At 34.2% G+C, this 18,556-nt stretch overlaps 2 protein-coding genes and 1 long non-coding RNA gene across 5 annotated transcripts; all 3 read right to left on the bottom strand.

Moving 5' to 3' along the window:
• Window positions 1–3,732: 3,732 nt before the first annotated feature.
• Window positions 3,733–6,587, bottom strand: LOC132061117 (uncharacterized). Its single transcript, XM_059453986.1, has 5 exons — window positions 6,420–6,587; window positions 5,993–6,322; window positions 4,986–5,104; window positions 4,693–4,792; window positions 3,733–3,828 (listed from the first exon to the last, which is right to left on the bottom strand). Exons 1-5 carry the CDS (start codon window positions 6,585–6,587, stop codon window positions 3,733–3,735), a joined length of 813 nt encoding a protein of 270 aa, XP_059309969.1.
• Window positions 6,588–8,341: 1,754 nt separating this feature from the next.
• Window positions 8,342–9,485, bottom strand: LOC132067924 (uncharacterized). Its single transcript, XR_009417259.1, has 2 exons — window positions 9,282–9,485; window positions 8,342–8,757 (listed from the first exon to the last, which is right to left on the bottom strand). It is a non-coding gene; the product is annotated as an uncharacterized LOC132067924 (long non-coding RNA).
• A 1,935-nt stretch (window positions 9,486–11,420) lies between these two features.
• Window positions 11,421–18,264, bottom strand: LOC132061228 (probable pectinesterase 29). Of its 3 annotated transcripts, XM_059454153.1 has the most exons (7): window positions 18,117–18,264; window positions 16,681–17,882; window positions 15,040–15,145; window positions 14,443–14,602; window positions 14,139–14,351; window positions 12,367–12,614; window positions 11,421–11,739 (listed from the first exon to the last, which is right to left on the bottom strand). In XM_059454153.1, exons 2-7 carry the CDS (start codon window positions 16,805–16,807, stop codon window positions 11,568–11,570), a joined length of 1,026 nt encoding a protein of 341 aa, XP_059310136.1. In that variant the 5' UTR covers window positions 16,808–17,882; window positions 18,117–18,264; the 3' UTR covers window positions 11,421–11,567. The 3 variants fall into 3 exon arrangements, with proteins under 3 accessions (XP_059310136.1, XP_059310101.1, XP_059310077.1); XM_059454118.1 differs by lacking the exon at window positions 15,040–15,145 and having other exon boundaries at window positions 16,575–17,882; XM_059454094.1 differs by lacking the exons at window positions 16,681–17,882; window positions 18,117–18,264 and having other exon boundaries at window positions 15,040–16,032.
• Between the last annotated feature and the right edge of the window lie 292 nt (window positions 18,265–18,556).

Here is an 18,556-nt window from a genome sequence, read left to right as displayed (position 1 = left end):
AGTAAGGATTAACACATAATATGAATGAGGAGATTCAAATCCCAACGGAGGCAAAAACACTTAAGTGATTTCTTCCAGTCTGTCCAATACTTGTGTTGAGGGCTGTTACCAGGTACTCGTTGGAATTAGCCGAGATACGTGTAAGCTGCTGCTGTAAAAACATGACACTTATACAGCTCTTAAACTAGTAGTATAAAAGGTGTTAGGATTTAAAATCCCAAATCCGGCTTTGTAACGTTCCCGGGGAAAGATTGGAGGGTCACGAATTTGGACCACTTAAATACCAACCTCCAGTGACGAGAACCTACTTACGTCGTGATGTAGCGAAGAATAAATCACACATAGTGGATATCAAAACATAACTAATTTATAAAATAAAACTAACACAGTGTTAACTAAAACTCGACCGAAATATCATAATGCGGAAATACTTAGAAAATTCTCGAACATATCGAAAGCCTTTCAACATGTATTTCTCTTAATTTTTCTCTCAACGGGATGTGTTGTTTTTTCTTCTATTTGGTGTGTTTAGCAAGGCTAACATAATAAATAACCTATTGATGTCATTGGTGACTCTATGAATTTGCCTCAAGGAAGATGTTTTCTTGAATAATAGAAGTGTTTTCTTATAAACAAGGAAGTGTTTTCTTCCCGGATAACTAACAACGCCCCGAAGACTAATTTTAATTTGTCTCACCAATACCGATACGTGCACTTTCTAGTTTCATACTTCGTGCGGGCGGAAGTCGTCGGTTTGTCTTTATATCGTTGTCAACATTAACATCGCGAGATCTGTTTCGATTTTCGGAAATACGGAAGCATAAAAAGGGACATCGAATACATTTGAATTGTGCTTTCCGGATTATGTAAAGCAACTCCCGAAGCAATAAAATACCTAAATCTTGTCCATAAGCGATCCTCGGTTGTCGTAATAGACAAGGAAGTCTAGAGATGAATATCGGCGGCAGCATCGTATATGAACTTTTTATAACTTTCATCGTATTCTCCGTGTTTGTATATGTGGGGCCTCGGCCCTTTATAATAAATGCACGCTATGGTAAACCCGTTTGTTTCGGCCTAGTAATGCGTAATTCCCGATTTGCCGATGGCCTCGGCTTTTCGTTGTATCCCGTATACACATCGACGTGCCGTGCCCTCGGGCAAAATCACGTAGTATGTATAATTATGGTTAATTAATAAGTGAGACCATAACCACAATGAACAATCTTTGTTCCTGCGAAATAGACACGGCTCGGTGTCGGAAAACAACATCCGATTCCTTTCGAGCATTTTGCAACTTGTCTTTGTCGAGACTCTTGGTAACAATACATAAGTCTATAAAGATTACGTCTTGAGTTCATGATATTCAAATTGATAACCATGAATCATCATTATGAACATATGATCGCAACCACTTTAGAAGATAAAGGTTCTACAACATATCATAAAACCAAGGGCTAAACTCGTATTCTCGAGTCAAATTCGACAAGTATGAAGAATGAGGGCGTAGGGAGAATCATGAACATTCCTAACGTAGATAGTTAGCCTCACATACCTTAATTCCATGGCTTTCCTTTGAGCGAAATACAATGTTCGTCGCCCCTTTCAACTTTGATCTATATCAATACAAGCCAAAGGGATTCTATATTAGCAATAATATTCATGCTTTGGTCATCTAAGCATTTTATCAAACACTTAGTGGGCATAAAGCTTCACAATCTCCATAAATGGTGTTTCTTCACCCAATTCCCATTCTATTACTTCTAGCTAATTCTACAATTTCAATTAGATGTAATTAACATCATTCTCCATCACCCATATGAATACAACAATCCCAAGTCAACAATCTAAAAACCCTATCATAGTTCATATAATTCTCTTTATCAAACCCATTTACTATTCTCCCAAGAACTCATCAACACTTTAATCATCATGAAAAAGTCATGAAACTTACCTTAGATAGTGGTTGAACAAGTCTTGAGTGGAGTTACTTCTCTAGCACCAAAACCCTACTTCACTTCCCTTGGGTTTTCTTGAATTAGATGAACCTTGGCTAGGTTTCATACATTTGGGTTCATGGATTTGGTGTTATTGATTATGGATTTCCCTTGAATTTTCGTGTGGATGAAGGTTAGAGAGCATTCTAGAGGTTTTCTTGACCAAGAATGATGAAAATATGATTTTGGTCGAGTTGGGTCTTATTTAAAGTAGTCCAGAAAAGGATGGACAAAATCTCTCTGTCACAACTTGCGACGGGGGCTGCGGCGTCGCATGTTTTACGTGTGCCGCGAGTCATCGTCTTTAGTGAAATGTCGTTTCTTCGGTGACGAGGCGATTTTCTGTCGGACATACCTGTCGTAAAATGGCCATAACTTTTTGTGTATACCTCCGTTCAAGACCCATAATATACCGTTGGAAAGCTATTTCAAAGGGCTACAACTTTCATCAAGGAAGTTTTCCCAAATTCATCACAGATTTTCACGAAAGTTGGCTGGAAGGCAGACGTATCAAAAACTTAGCCTATTCGATAGGATTTCAAGTGCCTTACTATTAGCCATATTGAGACGATCATATCTCCTTGCTCCGATCTCTGATTGGCTTGGTCTTTATATCGTTAGAAAGGTATTTTTATGTACTACAACTTTCATTGAGGTACTTTCCCAAATTCCCAACTAATCAAAGAGTTATCAACGCCCTTACTTAAGCCTTTCCTATCAATTTTCTCTCCATTTTCGCAAAACGTCCAAACCTTCAATTTTTCCACTAAAACTCTAATGCTATGAGTCTAAACTTAGTTGCCAAATGCAGGGTGTTACAAAAAACATGACACTTATACGTGTTTTCTCTTAAACTAGTAGTATAAAAGGAATTTGTCAGGTGAGAGAAAAATTGTCAAACCAAGCACCAGAAGTTACCAACAAATATACTACTGAATAATCATTTTTCAAGCTTCTTCCTTTAGTATGTATCACTGGAAACCATTACAAGCTGAACAAATTAGCACTAGCATTGTCATCATATATATAATTATCAGAGGGAAAATCTACTTATAGTTCAAATCTACCTGAAGATACAACATACAAAAGAAATTCAAACATCGGAGAAGCTTGTTCAACCTTTATCACAACAACTGATCAAGTGGGATCCGCAATTAGCGAACATAGGTAATACTACATTTAGTGAACATTGAGAACAGGGAAGCGTCGTTTTGATTCGCGCAGTCAGCAGGGGGTGGATTAATTGCTCCTTAACATCAGCCTTCACCTCCTGAAATCTTAAAAGTACATAACAACAAAGCACCTCAGGGATATGTCACATGACAGGTAAAAACAGTTTGTATGTGAGCGACAATAAAAACCAGCAAAACTAGTTATATCAAACCTTAACTCTTGTTACATTATTCCTGTTTCCTTATTAAGTTTTCCTTTAAGAACGATTAGTACTAAGGCCCTACATCAAACAAGAATCCTTGCAAGGGCAATGCCCCTTTACCTGCCATGATTTCCATGTCCGTGGCCAAAGACGGTCTACCATTTCTAGGACATGGGTGCACCACTAAATAAAGGAGAAAAAGGAATGTATTAGTGGTAATTGATCTAAGTTCCTTTGGATACACAACTCGCCATTCAACCAAGTTCACCATTCAGCTCTTTTGGAACATGAGTGACAGCAGATAATATTAGGTCAACTCTAGCAAAATATGCACATAAAATACATAGTTTGGCGGAGAGATCACAAGTTCACGTGCACCACAATTTCTAGAGTAAGTTCACCCCATCCGCCGCTCTTTGTTCTATCTCTGTCTAGAGGCACAACACCCCTTAAACACTGCTCAAAAAGAGCTAACGTTGAGTGTAGAAGACACCAAACACTACAACCAAATAGTTGTTCCCAGAAAGGAAGTTGTCCCATGGAAATATGCAAAAGACAAACAAGATCTCAAAGCAGATATGATGTAATATGCAATGTTTTCTATAATTAACAAAGAAACAGAAAAATGTAAAAGGCGGAATTCTTACAAGTCATTAGCTACAACACTGTTGTTCGTCTGAGCCTCTGCAGCCTTCATTCTTAAAATGTGCTTGGTTCGTTTTGTAAAAGGGGACAAACTAGACTTTCAATGTAGATGTTTGCTACAATCTTTGGAACGAAACTTTGCAAACTCTGTATATCTGATCGATTCATCCTCTGGATTGTATATCATGAAAGTTGATCCACACACAAGCAATATTTCACCTTTTTCTGACATGCATAGTGTTGGAGAAATACCAGAAGAAAACAAACTCTTCTCAAGATCAGCAGGATATTTGATGGTATACATCTTTGTCCAAGACTCTTTTAACTCCATACTCTTTCATAACCCACACATCCGCGTGACTTTTCGGATAATTAGAAAACACAAAAAGATCACTTCCCAAAACTCCCACCGACGGAATAATAGCTTCTCCATAGCAGGGCTGCTCCACTTTCCCCCATTCCTCATTAGCCAAATCAAAAGAAAAGATGTTCCAGCCCTTATATGTATTAAGAGCGACGACGATGGCCGAAGCCAATGAAGTTTACCGTTCACAAATTTATTGCCGAGCCATATAATCGCGGCCTATCGAAAATAGTCAACACTTTTCCAAGAATCGGTTGTTTAGACTATATATGTTGACCTCAACTTGATCGAACACGGGCGAAAATACACACCACTTTATAATCATTATGAAACTCATCATAGCTGAAACCATCTACGTGCCAATCAAGCCTCATTAATGTAGGTCTAGAATCATGCAATTTCTTGAACTTCCTAATTGATGGATTCCATAAAAACAAGTCAGTATACCCAATGGCAATAAAAATCAATCCATTGACCGAAACCACAACCCGAACATTTTTGCGGGTTTTATTCATGGGATAATCCAAGTTATATTCCTCAGTCACAGAGTTATTAAGTAAGGAACTAAGAGAACGGTTCTTAAGATAGTATTGACCTCCATTACCAGAGTGCCTGAGTTGAATGGTGTGTGTAATCTTTGTTATCAGCAGATATACTAAGACGGGTTTTGACAAATTCAGGGCTAGAGATTAAAGCAAGCCAAGACTTTGAAACTCGCCTGAACTGCAAGAGGGATTTCACTGCAAGCCTTACGAGGATTTCAGTAATGAGTTCAGTTGGCAAAATAGGAATTTTAAAGATTGAATCTTGCATTGAATTTGATGGAAATTGAGAATGGTTAATGGGTTTACTTTGTTTTGGGTGTTGACGGAAGGCTTCTTCCATTTGGGTCGTTGGAGTTGGGGCCTACTTCTACTATGGAGACAACTATTTTTCACAAATTATACTAAATGGGGACCTGCAGTGCAATAAGGGTGAAAATCATGTTATGCTCCTCAGCTGTGGGAAATAGAACAAGTTTGCCCCTCCGTTTGAATTTGGTTCTAAATATTACCTTTATCGTTAGTGGAATGACTAAGATTTACCCCTCAACTATGTAAAATTTCAAAATAAAACAAATTTGTCCTTCGTTGGGATTTGATCCCAAATATGTCCTTATCGTTGAAGAACTTGCTCAAAATTTGCCTCTCAAAATTAACGAAATTCACTTTTTTACTTATATGCCTTTGCTACTAAATATTTACAAATTTACAATAAATCATTTTATTACTTAATTGCCCATATATTATGATAATTACAAAATACAGAAAGATCACTTCCCAACGCTCCCAGCAGCAAAAAATTTTATCCTGCATCATAGCATGGCTGCTCCACCTTTCCCCATTTCTCAACAGCCAAATCGATAGAAATGATGTTCCGCTCCTTATGCAAATCACGACGATCATTATTATCCTAATTTATTCTTCCATTTACAAACTTTCCTGTCTTAGCGAATTGAATCCCGCCCGAAAAATCCTCATCGACAGTTCTCCAATAATCACTCTTTGGACTATATATTTTGACCTCAACATGACGCGAACAGCCATCTCTGTAACAAAACATACCTATTACCTTATAATCATCACGACACTCATCATATCCAGAATCATATTTGAAACAAGCAGGTCTACCAATAGGTGTAGGATCAGGCAATTTCTTGAACTTTCTAATAGAAGGATTCCATATAAATAAGTCAGTGAATGCAATGGCGAGACAAATCAATCCATTGATGGAACCAATAACCCAAACATTTTTGTAGGGGTTATTCATGGGATAATCAAAGTCAAATGACTCAATCACAGAGTCATTATTAAGTAAAGAGCTAAGAGAACAACTCTCAAGATTGTATTGATATTCATGAACAGGAGTCAATACAAACTTGTGTTGTGTCAACACAAGTCTCTGGTGTGTGTAATCTTTGTTATTAGCAAATATACTAAGATGGTTCTTGACAAATTCAGGGCTAGAGATCAAAGCAAGCCAAGACTTTGAAACAGACCTGAATTTCAAGAGGGATTTCCTTTGGTAGCCTCAAGAGGATTTCAGTGATGAGTTCTCGTGACAGAATAGGGTTTTTCAAGATTGAATCATGCATTGAAGTTGATGGAAATTGAGAATTATTAGAGGGTTTGCTTCGTTTTGGGTGTTGATGTTCCTCAGATTCCATTTGGATAGCACAAATTGAGCTCTTGGGGTTTTACGAGACTACTAGAGATTCTTAGATTTTTCCACAAATTATTACAAGTGCTCCCACGTTGCAATTTAAAGGGCAACAACTCGTGTTGTGTGCAAATTTCCATATAACCAATAAATCGAACTGAAAAAATATTATTGATTTATTGATATTAGATAATCAGTTTAATGGTTCGAAACTGATATTATATTTTATGATGTTGGTTTCTTGGTTAGGTAATGGTTTTTTGAATATTATATTTTATGATGTTGGTTTATTGGTCCGGTAACGAGTTTTTGAATTTCCTTAACGGTTAAATCAGTAACCTAATAAGGTTTATTAAATTTATCATTTCACCCAATAAGTTATTAATTTTTTATCACCTCCTTAACTCAACGCTAGATTCATAGATATTATCTTGGTTTTGAATAGATTATCTAGTAATGTGTTAATGTTCTTCTTTTGGTCCAGTTATGCACTATTATTCACAAATGGTATACATTTGTTTTCTTCCCTATATTGTCAATTACTTCAAACTTGGAGGAGTCACTATATCATTGTAAAATAACAGGTTCCCTTATATATTTCATCGTCGTTACAAAATGGCTCATCCATGCCATCGTCGTTACCAAAATGGCTCATTCATGCCATTTTTCATTAATTTCGATTTTACAATATCAGATATGACACGTGGCCTCCAATTAGAGGTCAACGTTGTTTAATTAAACTAGCCCAATTTTTAATCCTAAATTAATTAAAAAATCCGACACATACATGGAAAAATGGCATGGATGAGTCATTCTGTAACGGTGATGGCATAAATGAGTCAAACTATTGACGAGTGGCATAAATGAGTCATTTCCGATAGTTTGATGGCATATTTGAGCCTTTTCCGTATATTCTATTGTGGGCGTGGGAAAAAAAATTACTACCAGTTCATATCAATTAAATCGAAGATGAACTATTAAGGTCCACTAACTGATTAACTGATATCTTAATGATTTGATTATCAGTTTAGCACGTTTATAAAATGATAATCCATAACAATCAAAATCGAACCAACCAACAAATAATTATCACTCAATTTTCTACTTATCTCTTCTGGATTAGTTCTTTTAGATAGAACTTTATTGTTAATTTTATCTCGCCCTCTACTGTATTTTGGTGCTTACACACTTTGTATAATATTTCCCATACTTTTTGGGTGTTTATGAAATTCTACATATTTCCCTATAATTTGATAGTTTTTGATCTCATAACTTATTTTACCAGAAATCTGATATTGTTTTACGAGAATGTGGTTAGTTTGGCTAGAATCTTTCCTTGGAACATATGTAAATCTTTAATAAGTCCATTGTTGAGGACCCTTGGGTGGCAGGGCTGATCTATCTTATAACGAGCGAGTTCAATTGAATTAGTAGTTTCGACTCGAATACTGTATATGTATCTTTAAAACACACGAGACAGATACAAACAATTATTTTGAACACAGAAGATCAAATGAACTATGGCTTCAAAAATTCTAAATCCATAAAGCCAAAATCATGAATGTGAATGGAAGAGAATACAAGTAAATTCAACTGATGAACCGAAAGTCAGGTTCCACCAAATTTGACGGAGTATGTTGTCCCCCGCATAAAGAAAAAAGATTTGTTCTAATTATTTCAATGAGCGGGTTCACACAGGTACTCAGCAGAATTTGCCCAAGGTGTGTATAAGCTGCTACCGTAAAAACATGACACTTATACAGCTCTTAAACTGGGAGTATAAAGGAATTTTGTCAGCTTAGAGAAAACATGTCAAACCAAGTACCAGAAGTTACATATAGCTGTACTACTGAATATATGATTACCACAGTAGTTCAAATCAATCTCAAGATACTACAACAAAAGAAATTCAAACATCGCAGAAGCTTGTTCAACCTTTTGTCACGAATCACTATCATCTCCAGATACCACAACAGGTACTCAAGGCACGGAGAAGCTTGTTCAACCTTTATCACAACGATTGACAAAGTGGGATATGCAAATAGCGATCGTAGGTAAATCTTTCTCTATGCATATTGAAATGATAGTACATCCAGTGAACATTGAGAACAGGGAAGCATTGCTTTCGTGCAATCAGCGGGGATGGATCAATTGTTCTTAACATCAGTTTTCACTTCCTGAAATCTCACAATTACGTAACAGTTAATAAAGCACCTCAGTGATACGTCACATGACAGGTAGAAACAGTTTAGATGAAAGCGACAAGGAAAACCACCAAAACAAGATACTATATTAGACCTCAACTCTTATTACATGATTCCTGTTTCTTTTTAAGTTTCAATTTAAAGAGAATAATTAATAAAGGCCCTAGATCAAACAATAATTCTGCCATGACTTTCATGTCTTTATTATTACTCTTTCTAGAGGAACGACTCGTCCATTTGACAAAATGCTAAAAACAGCTACAATCTCCAGTCTCATTTACTTTGAGTGTTGAAGACACCAAACGCAACATAATTGTCCTCACAAAAAGATGTTGTTTCATGGAAACATGCAAAAAGGAAAAGGGAAAATAAGAGATCTAAGGAGATGTAGTGTAAATATGTCTTTAAAATATGCAGTGGCATTTTCTAAATTTGACAAGGAAGAGGAAAATGTATAAAGTTCAACTCAATTCATTAGCTATACCATTGTCATTCACCTGAGTTTCTGCAACCTTCATTCTTGTTGTGTACTTGGTTCGTTTTGTAAATAGGGACAAACTAGGCTTTCAATGTAGATGTATGCCGCAATATTGGTACTAACGTTAGCGACCTCTATATTTCTGATCGATTCATCCTTAGGATTGTGTATCATGAAGGTTGATCTAGACATGAGCAATATTTCACCTTTTTTTGACATGCAAAGCGTTAACAAATTATTCCCAAAAAAAGTAGGATATTTGATGGTAAGCATCTTTGTCCAAGATTCTTTAACCCCCATACTCTTTTATAACCCACACATCTGTGTTGACTTCTCATATAATTACAGCAGACAGAAAGATCACCTCTCAACACTGCCAGCAGCAAAAGAGTATTTCCTTCTCCATAGCGGGGCTGCTCTAGCTTCCCCCATTTCTCATCAGTTAAATCAATAGAAATGATGTTCCAGCCCCTATGCAAACAACAACCATTATTACTAGCCCAATGAAGCTTCCCATTTACAAATGTACCACGTCACTGGAACACATTTCACCCGGATAATTCCCAACAACAGTTCTCCAGTAATCACTCTTTAGACTATATATTTTGACCTTAACAGGACGCAAACTTACATATCTGCAAATATAAAACATAACTACTACTACCTTATAATCATCACATGACTCATCATATCCAAAACCATATTTGACACTAGCATGACAATCAAAATGTCAACCACTTGTATGCATAGAAGGATCAGGCAATTTCTTGAACTTTCTAATAGATGGATTCCATAGAAACAAGTCAGTGGACCTATTGGCAAGACAAGTCAATCCATTGATAGACCCCACAACCCAAACAGATTGGTGGGTGTTTTTGGTGGAATAATCCAAGTCAAATGACTCAGTCACAGAGTCATTAAACAAAAAGCTAAGAGAACAGTCCTTAAGTTTGTAGCTAGATTCAGCTGAACTCAACACAAGTCTGTGGTGAGTGTAATCTTTGTTATTAGCAGATATACTGAGATGGTCTTGACAAATTCAGGGCCAGAGATCATTGCAAGCCAAGATTTTGAAGCAGACATGAATTTCAAGAGAATTTCAGTGATGAGTTCTGCTGGCAGAATAGGGATTTTCAAGATTGAATCTTTCATTATTACTGATGGAAACTCAGCACAATTAGTGGTGTTTGCTCAGCTTTGGGTGTTGATAGGAGTCTTCATCTCCCTCAGATTCCACCATTAGGTTGCAGTAATTTGAGCTCTTGAAGTTTGGACTTTTGCTATGGAGTTTACCAGTCAAAAGGTAGAATCATGTTTTGGGCCTTGTGCCCTGATTTATCGTTCAGTATGACTGATCACTTATCTCGTTTAAATTGGGGTAGTTTTCAAAAATAGCATTATATTTTGTTAATTTATCTCAGATACTAATGTAGTTTTTGTGCTCACATACAACTTTTTCTGTATTTTAGTAACCCGTCCAAGTTTATTATCTTTTGAATAGGTTTCGTTTGTTAACTTGACGACCCAACGAGTTGAATCTGAAATGATCTATCAAATTATTGGGTTAAAACGGATCAAAATAGTATAATGAATCAATACGCAATCCAAATCCAAACATATAATACAAATTTAGTGATAAGAAATTATGTAAATTATGAAAAAAAGTAAGCTAATAATTTTATTTAAAAAATAGCTTTCATAGTTTTTTCTAAAAAAGCAAAATAAATAGGCGGAAGGCTGGGTCATATGAGCGAGGCAACTTTATAATCTCCGTTATTTGGCCAATTTTTACCGAAAGTGAATTTTGGCAAGTTTGGTCATGACCACCTACTAATTTGACTTATTTTGACTCGTTCAAATTTGACTAACCGTCCATCTGACACCTTTAGGTATTGGGTAACTCTATCTATCAAAGCTAAATAACAAGAAATCACCTAGTTTTTTTTTTTTTTTTTTTTTTTAATCTTTTTTGAAAGTTAAATCTTAGCCTAAGGTACTTTATTCAATTACATACATAAATTGGGTTATAATACTATTAGACTCAATCTCTTGGAATTTTTAACATGCCAATAAATAAGTAGTATTAATGCAGAGAGATATGCCTCTCTCCCATTAATTATTACTGGGTAAAGAAAATTTACTAAAAACTTGCTGAAACTCAAATAACATTAGGTTTTCTATTCATGTTCTTGGATATAGAAGTACATATAAGTGGAGTGAAGGGTCATACAAAAGAAAGGAACTAAAGAAGAAGAAAGAAAAACACATAATCTGCTTGAGTCAATTATTAAACTATGACCCTTCTCTAATTTAACAAGATAAAAGGCTGTCCATTAATCCAATTATCAGTATCAATGAAGGACAGATCTGTCAATGATTCCACTATTTTTTTGCTTAGCTTCTTTTCCCATTTAACTCTCTTTGATGTGTCTGCTCCTGATCCATCACAGCCTTCTTCTGAGAAAGTCAATTGGTCCCTAAAAAAACAAAAATTAATAGCTTGTTAATAAAAAATATCCCAAAATTTAATTTAAAATTCTCTTTTATTTCTTCTGCAAATATGGTGCCTAAGAAGCACAGATAAGTGTAGCATTCTCTAACAGAATATTTACGTTCATCGACCATCTAAATTAAAGACACGAAAAACTTGGTAAAGATAGACATTTGTTTTTCATACGGTCTATGATCCCAAATATAGCCATTTTGGCAAACAGTATTTGTTTCAGAATATTCAATGTTTTAGTAAATATGTCAATACTTTATTGAGCGTTAATTATGACCAAGACTAATAATATATTTTCTAAAGGGTTTACAAAACTTTAAAAGACATGTATTATGAATAAGGAGATTTAAATTCTAAAGGAAGCAAAACAACATGTGATTTTTTTTTTCTATTCAAGTCTTAGTGGACAAAGCTACCCGATACCTATCTTTGAAGGAGGCTAGTAGGTAAATTGAGCACGCATAGCTGACCCCGACACCATAGTTATCAAAAGTATTAATTAGTGGAGAAAGTGATACAAGAAGAGGTGCTTTGGGGGTTGCAAGGTTGGCCGGTTGGGGGGGGGGGGGGGGGGGGAGGGTGGAGAGTGTGGAGAACTTACTCATGGCCTTCGAAATTCCAAGCATCCCAACCTTGAGGAACAATGATGTCGGAAAGGGAAGTCTTATAAAATAAGACCCTAGCATTACTCCTCCATGCCCTTCCTAAGAATGCCTTGCCTGTCCCCATCACTTTGCAATTCTTGAACACAAATCCATTTGCATCATTTGGATCTGATCTCCCTTGTGCTGTTATGTATCCTCCATAATCTGGTGCTACTGATCCAGCATTCACCAATATTGTACATTCCTATTAAAAGAACATATAGTAAGATACATGTTATTTAAATAAACCGGTTACGAATGATGGGAAAATCTTATGTACAGTTCTGCAGAATGATAGCAAAGGTAAATTATCTATCAACTACTCTACTATCATTTAACAAAAACATTATGTGTACTCGGCGTGGTAACAAGGGAAAAGGTTTAAGAATTTACTCAATATGAGATATTACATTGTTCGAGGGACCTAACTAATTTAAATCTAATTAACTAGCTAAAGACTCGTCTTAGATATTTTGAGACTAGGCTCATATATATCAGTCATTGATTTGTTGGATTGGCATCATGCACAATCTCAAACGTGAAAATCATGAGTGTTTTTGTCTTTTACTTGCTAAAAGCTTCAAATATGCTTTGCCTCGTAAAAATCAAGAGTAAACTAATACATTTTTCAGCGATCTCGGGTTCGAGTCATGAGTATGAAATTACCCTTATTAAGGAGCGTTTTACCCCTCAATATGAGACTTCTCCGTGCCAGTACGAATTTAGTCGAGACCCAATACGAATACCGGACACCGAGCGGGAAACAAAAAAACCAAGATAATTTCAACCTCACATTAATCTCAAGGCAACTGAATTTTTCTCATACAAAGACAAGATTTAATGTGAAACTCTATATGACCCTCTTACTGAAAAGCTAGAGGTATCCAAGGCCTATGTATGGATTTTAGTTCATTAATTGTCCAATTAAAGGTAAAGACTAATTAACCTGAAAACGTTGTTTTTGCGACCATTGTTGTTTGTATGTATAAATTATTTGACTATAAAATTGTCCTCAACTCCATTAATGAAGTGGACAGAAATATTAACAAGCGAGTGTTCATACATATCTAAAGAAAAATTTACATTAATTAGGGATTAGCTAAAGCGTTAATATTTTTTTGTCAAAACAAACTTGCTTCGAGTTAGCTTTATCATGAGTGCACTTGTTTAGTACTCCCTCCGATCCCAAATATTAGTCGTTTTAAAAATTAAAATATGTCTCAAAATATTTAACGTTTTAAAAAATTAATTAAGAAGTCGTTTACCCTTTCTATTTGATTTTATGTCACTCTTTTTTTTTAATTTGTTCCAAAAAATAACAATTTTTGGTAAATGATTTTACAGTCACATTGTCAAGTCATATTTAAGAGTTAAAGACCATAAAATTATTTCTTTGTTCAGTCAAACACATAGATTAAGTGAATCCAAGATATTGGACCATGAAATTATTTCTTTGCTTAGCCGAACACAGAGGTTAAGTGACTCCAAGATATTGATTTTCTATATGTACATTTATTTCTTAATCATGATTAAGTGAGATGTATGCTCAGTTTAAGTTTTAGCTGTTATGACTAAATTGCTTAATTTGATGCAAATATCGTGCGTGTATGTATAAGTATTTACCAATAAATAATCATTTAAAACTATTAAATGTCAAAAGATGTTCAAAAATCTTAAAAGACAGATAACCAAAGATAGTAGCAATGAACAAAAAAAAAAGTAACTATACCTCATAAATGGATTGACCGGTGCCAAAAATAAAATCCATGGCTCCTTCAATGGTACAAAGCTTAAAATAATGTTTGCCACTATCATCCAACAAAGTATCTTGCAAACCAGAGAAAGCACATCCATAAAATGCAGTTTTGTCCCCTGAAACAATTGTTGCTAATGCTGGTTTCATTGGATTTCCATTTTTCTTAAATGGGTAATTGTAAGAATTCTACAAAAAAAAAAAAAAATATGACAAACATTAAATTATATAACTAGGAAAAAAAAAATCTCAAAGGGTCATAGGATTTAAGGTTTCTTACTGTAAAATTTATATTTTCCACTACGATATTGTCAGCAAAAGAGGAAAAAGTTGCACTTGTTATAAGTGAGTCATGAGCATCCCACATCACAATAGTTGTTCTTACATCTGCACCTTTTAAATAAATAAAAGGTTTATCACCTGGAATTTGCACCTGTTCTCTTCATGAGTGAATGCAAAAAAAATTATTAGTCTTTAATACCAATTTAGAAAGAAAAAAAATATTTAACCAAGAATTTTGACCAAAAAAATATATGTGCATAATGTACAACAATTATAACAACGCTCAAACTTTATATGTGTGTGTAGAAATCTTGGAAATATCTAAATTAGACTCGATGAGTTCACACTATTAGCGACACGTGTTTTTTTTACGGAGTTCCGTTGAAAATCCAGGATTTCTCACAGCTTTCTATAAAAACATTTTCCGCCAAGCACATTCATGTGGATCCCTTGAACAAAAATGTTCCATAGAATTCATTGTGTCTAGCTCAATTATGTAAGTGTAAGAGAACTAGCGAAAAAAAGAAGAAAAAAAATCTTAGATTCGCCCCTAAATACATAGATAAACAGGAAGAGAAGAGTGTGGAGAAAATACTTGTACAAGCCAGGTCTGATGAAGATGCAAATCCAATGAGAATTGTTGGAAGGAATTGAATTAATGGCAGCTTGAATTTTCTTAAATTGAGCATGACCAGATTGACCTACATAGATTGTTCGAATTGATCGAACATATCCAAATAAATTTGTTCCAATTGATAGCCATTGCAATTCTCTTCCATTTGCTAGTCCATAAAACAAAAACAAAAGTGCTATACTTTTAAAGAAATGTAGCACCATTTTCTAAAACTTATATTTGTAAGAAGAACGAGAAAGAACCTTGAATATATATAGTTTGATGAATTGAAGTTCAGGACAAAATTTATGAAATGAAAAGTCAAAATAGAAAAGTGGGGTAAAAGAAAGTCAAAATGAAGTGAAGTTCATGAGAATAGATTTTTGGGGTTTTTTCAGATAAATGGAAAGTCAGGAGTTTCTAGTTAATTACTAGCTAGTAGTGGGATAATAATGATAATTACTAACTTAATTAACTCTCACTGATCTCTCCCAACTAATTATTTTTGGTAGATTTATCAGTAGTCTCTCTCTCTCTCTCATAATAATTAAATTTTACTTGTGTAACTAGTCGTATGTAAAAAAAGTAACAAAATATGTTCACCTTCGAATTTATGGTCTCAAAGTAATTGTCGTCCTATGTGGTACAATATGTATAGATGCGACATTTTTTATGTTGAAAGTTGTTTTGAACTTTGATATCATTGCATTTTTCTCTCCCTTAATCTTTTTAGTATAGTCATATTTTTCATGAAATGTTTATTTGAATATTACCAAAAAAAAAAAAAAAAAAGAAGAAGGAAGAAGAAGATGTGTTTGTTTAAGTATTTTTCAAGAAGTTTTTGTAAAAGAACTATTCAAAAAACTATTTTTGAAGAAATATTATAAGGGCATTTTTCAAATAAAGTTCTTCCACTCACAAGTCACAAGACACTTACACATCTTCAAAAGGTCGTAATTAAGAAAATTTCATTTTATTTTTTGGGTACAAACTCTATCTCCAAAAGGAAAAAAAAAAAAAAATAGCTTTTACCCAAAAATTGCCTATATATAAGTTCATAGGTTTCATTTCTGAAGGATATACATGATGTACGTAGAATCCAAGTACTTAAAACTAAACATTAAAAAACATTAAAATAACAGCAACAATAATAATAATGCGCAAACTATATATGTGAGTATAGAAATCTTGGAATGTATATCTAAATTAGATTCGATAGGTTCACAGTTCACACTATTAGAAAGACATGTTTTTTCTATAGAGATTTCTGTATTCTGTTAAAAATCTGGGATTTCTGACGGCTTTCTATTTCCACCAAGCACATCTCATCCGGATACCTCGAAAATTGTTCAACGGAATTCACTATACCTAACTCAATCTATGTGTGTGTTAGAGAACTAGCACATATACAAAAAGAACAGAATCTTGTGACTCTAAATTTTGGACTCGCCACTGCATTCAGATTGTCTTTACAACATCCATAAACAAATATGAAGAGAAGAGAGTAGAGGAAATACTTGTACAAGCCAGAGTTGATGAAGATACAAATCCAATCAGAATTATTGGAAGGAATTGAATCAATGGCAGATTGAATATTCTCAAATTGGGCAAAACCAGACTGACTAACATATATTGTTGGAATAAATCCAAATAAATTTGTTCCAACTGATGGCCATCGCAATACTCTTCCATTTGCTAATCCATAGAAGAAAAACAAAAGTGCTGTACTTTTAAAGAAATGTAGTGCCATTTTTTTTTCTTTTCTTATTTGTATGAAGAACAAGAAAGAACCTCGAATATATATATATATGGTTTTGATGAATTGAAGTTCAAGAAAGAAAAGTTAAGAACTTTTAGACAATGGAAAGTCAAAACTGAAAGTGGGGTAAAAGAAAAGTCACCTTGAAATGAAGTGAAGTTCATGAGAAATGGTTTTTATGTTTGAGATTTTAGACAAGTGAAAAGTCAAGAGTTGCTAGTTAATTACAGCTAGTAGTGGGCTAGTAATAATAATTACTGACTTAATTAACTCTCACTGATCTCTCCCAACTAAATTTTTTTTGGTACATCGTAAAATATTTATTAGTATTCACTCTCTCTCTTTCATAATATTAAGTTTTATTTGTGGTAACTAATTGTACATAGAACAAGTAAAAATATGTTCACCTTGAATTTGTGGCACACAAAGCAATTCTCGTCCTATATATTGTACAATATGTATAGATGCGATATCATTCCCCTTCAATATAAGGGTTTTTTTTTCATGAAATGTTTCTTTGAAATCTTACAAAAACAAAAACTAAACGTGTTTGTTGAAGTATTTTTCAAAAAGTTTTTGCAAAAGAATTTTTCAAGAAACTATTTTTTGAAGAAATAATTTAAGGTAGTTTTCAAATAAAATTATTTACTCACAAAGCACATACTATTCCAAACGTTACGATAGATAATCAAAATTCATTTTGTTTTTGTACAAAATCTATTCCCAACAAGAATTCTGGAAAACGTTTTTTCCAAAAATTGTTTATACAAGTTCATAGGTTTCATCACATTTTTGTTGTGTCTTTCCATCTACTTCTTTTTTCATAAATGAATTATACGGTCAAAATTGGAGAAATCTTACCAGATAGCTTTGAAAATGCCAAATGCAGGTTATTGTTGGTTGATTTCCCTATTGGATTAATGTTAATAAATGCATTTAATGATTTTAAGCAAAAAATAAGGCGTGGTTAGTGCATTGATGATTAACGATTAACCACTATTCTCGGCTGGTGAACTTTGCAGGAAGTTATAGCATTTGCCTCAATGTGGCCATTAATTGGTACCATCTAAACACACAGAAGAAAGTATAAAAGCTCCCTTTGAGGCTTGACAATTACATGATGAACTAAATTTTAGCTTATCTAAGTTTTTGTCAAGATAGTTTTCAGAATCTATTTTAAATTAAATATTCATAAAAGAATTACAGCATTATCATATCCTACGGGTAATTTGGGTCATATGATGCAAAATTAGACTTAATTATCAGAAAACTAAAATAAGATTAAAGAAATAGCACCCACCTGCCATTTTTGGGTTATTCGCACAAACTCCCCTATTATGGGTTAGACTTTAATTTTTGCTCTTCAGCACTTTTGGCGCGGTATGAATTAAATTTCAACCAGTATAATTAGCGTTTAGCCTCAGCACAAGCGTCATAACATCTCACAAGTTATGCCTGATAAGGCAAAAAAAAAGGCCATTAATTTAGATTTCATTCAGCATAGTTAGCGTTTAGCTCAAACATATGTATCATCACATCCACACAATTATACCGGAGAAACCAAAACTTTCAACACTCAATATAATCTGAAAAATACTATACAACTTTTGATGCATAACTTAACTTCTACAAAATTTGTGCGCAAGGAAAAGTTCAATTTTCGAAGATAAAAATGTTACAAAACTTATGTCAAGCGAAGCATATCCTGATATTCTCATTAAACAAGCAGCAAGGGCTACT

Source organism: Lycium ferocissimum, chromosome 1 (assembly GCF_029784015.1).
Source record: "Lycium ferocissimum isolate CSIRO_LF1 chromosome 1, AGI_CSIRO_Lferr_CH_V1, whole genome shotgun sequence".
Taxonomy (NCBI): domain Eukaryota; kingdom Viridiplantae; phylum Streptophyta; class Magnoliopsida; order Solanales; family Solanaceae; genus Lycium; species Lycium ferocissimum.
The sequence above is the reverse complement of the archived record's forward strand: the minus strand, read 5'-3'. Positions and strand labels throughout refer to the sequence as shown.